This window comes from Salvelinus alpinus, chromosome 2 (genome assembly GCF_045679555.1).
Source record: "Salvelinus alpinus chromosome 2, SLU_Salpinus.1, whole genome shotgun sequence".
NCBI classification, from domain to species: domain Eukaryota; kingdom Metazoa; phylum Chordata; class Actinopteri; order Salmoniformes; family Salmonidae; genus Salvelinus; species Salvelinus alpinus.
This window is the reverse complement of record NC_092087.1, coordinates 103,746,716-103,749,156: the sequence shown is the minus strand read 5'-3', so window position 1 is coordinate 103,749,156 and position 2,441 is coordinate 103,746,716. Positions and strand designations below refer to the sequence as shown.

General features: G+C 42.4%; 1 protein-coding gene across 1 annotated transcript in view; it reads right to left on the bottom strand.

Annotated features, from left to right (window-relative positions):
• Window positions 1–1,935, bottom strand: part of LOC139542063 (zinc finger protein 431-like) — a 27,564-nt gene extending 25,629 nt beyond the window's left edge. Inside the window, exon 1 of the mRNA XM_071347067.1 lies at window positions 1,080–1,935. Coding sequence (XP_071203168.1) covers window positions 1,080–1,713 — 634 coding nt within the window. The 5' untranslated portion in view covers window positions 1,714–1,935. The remainder of the gene's footprint in view (window positions 1–1,079) is intronic.
• Between the last annotated feature and the right edge of the window lie 506 nt (window positions 1,936–2,441).

The following is a 2,441-nucleotide window of genomic DNA, read 5'->3' as shown; positions in this document are numbered from 1 at the left end:
GTCAGTGGAAGGGAGGACAGTAACAGGAGACACTATGAGCTGAACATAACAGTCATTTTTTGCTTAACACTAAATTTGATCCATTGTTAACATTCCATTACACATAAGAGTCATTTGATCATGACTCAGTTCCATTCCATTACACATAAGAGTCATTGGACTCTTACTGTCGTCTGCAACTGATTTAAAACAGTGTACACCAGTGGAGGCTGCTGATGGGAGGACGGCTCATAGTAATGGCTGGAATGGAGTCAAATGGAACGGCATCAAACACATCAAAGACCTGGTTTCCATGTGGTTGATACCGCTCCATTGACTCCATTCCAGCCATCGTCCTCCCATTAGCAGCCTCCACTGCTGTACAGTCATTTTGAATTTGTAAAATTATTTTTGATGTGATATGAAAGAAGAGAGATTCAGGTTTCCAGAACCTGGAATCGATTTACAACTGGAATCGATTTACAACTGGAATCGATTTACAACTGGAATCGATCTACAACTGGAATCGATTTACAACTGGAATCGATTTACAACTGGAATCGATTTACAACTGGAATCGATTTACAACTGGAATCGATTCACAACTGGAATCGATTTACAACTGGAAGCGATTTACAACTGGAATCGATTCACAACTGGAATCGATTTACAACTGGAATCGATTCACAACTGGAATCGATTCACAACTGGAATCGATTTACAATTGGAATCGATTTACAACTGGAATCGATTTACAACTGGAATCCATTTACAACTGGAATCGATTTACAACTGGAATCGATTTACAACTGGAATCTAAATAAATACGGGAGTACTTGGCTGCCAATTCCCCCTTCAAACAGAAGATGTTAGGTCCTTGGCCTAAGGAGTAACGTTAGACTCCTATAGTCCAATACCAGGCTACGAGGGAAGCATTTGATCCGTTGTTAACCTTTTGTTGGTGCACCCCCAGTCTTTATAGCTTCAACAATTCCTACAGTACTGAACAACATATTCAAGTGTAGAATTTCAGTAGAATGCCCTTAAAAAACCACATTAGTTCAACAATAGTTTGTGCCCCTATTTAAGACAGTACTCACTGGTGGTAATCAGATCTTCAGTCTCCCCCTCCTCCTCATCATCATCATCTTCCCCCTCATATTTCACTCTCAAAGCTTCTTCCTCCTCTTTCACACCAAAAATGTCCTCTTCTTCCTTCACTAAAACATCCTCTTTCACCCTGAAACCTTCTTCCTCCTCTTTCACTGTGACAGTCATGTCCTTTTCCTCCTCTTTCACTGTGACAGTCATGTCCTTCTCCTCCTCTTTCACCCTGAAACCTTCTTCCTCCTCTTTCACTGTGACAGTCATGTCCTTCTCCTCCTCTTTCACCCTGAAACCTTCTTCCTCCTCTTTCACTGTGACAGTCATGTCCTTCTCCTCCTCTTTCACCCTGAAATCTTCTTCCTCTTTCACTGTGACAGTAATCTCCTCCTTCACTCTAAAAACGGCGTCCTCTTCTTTCTCCACTTCTGTCATTGTAACATACATCGCCTCATGTACTCCAAAACCTTCTTCTACATTGACATTATCATCTTCTTCTTTCAATGTGATAGCCTTCTTCTCCTCTTCTTTCACCCTGAACGCATCTTTTTCCTCCTCTTCCTCTATCACGACAATGTTCAGGCCATGCGCTTCTTCTTTAGCAGGGTGGGAGTCATTTAGTGAGTTCATGTCCTGAGACGTTAGCTAACTCGCATTATCGACTAGCCTAGTGCTAGGCTATTTTAACCAGCTAGCTGACTAACAGCGTCAGTATGAAATGGAGTAACTTTATACGCAGACAGCGTGTTTACTACACTGATGTCTATACACACACGTAATGGTCCAAAGAGCTTCAATGTTTTGGTTTTATGTTGCTAGGGAGCTACGGATGTGGTTGAATCATTAACCGTATTGTTGTTATCCGGTCCCGTCCACTGGATTATACGTCACGCCTGACGCCTGGTTAAACGTCCCTTGAAAGACGCATATCGCCATCTGCTGACTAGAGTGGGTAACGCAGTTTAGGAAAAGTATTCACGACATTGTTTCATCTGGCAAATAATGTCACAAGTCATTTCAAAACAACTAGATGACATGTGTTCTCTTCTTACAGAGCTGTAAGAAGTAAGTTAAGAGAACACACGTCATCTAGTAGAGATAAGTGTTGGTAGAGTCTAGTCTAGTGAGTGTGTGGGTAGAGTCTAGTCAGTGTGTGGGTAGAGTCTAGTGAGTGTGTGGGTAGAGTCTAGTCTAGTCAGTGTGTGGGTAGAGTCTAGTCTAGTCAGTGTGTGGGTAGAGTCTAGTCTAGTGAGTGTGTGGGTAGAGTCTAGTCAGTGTGTGGGTAGAGTCTAGTCAGTGTGTGGGTAGAGTCTAGTCTAGTGAATGTGTGGGTAGAGTCTAGTCTAGTGAGTGTGTGG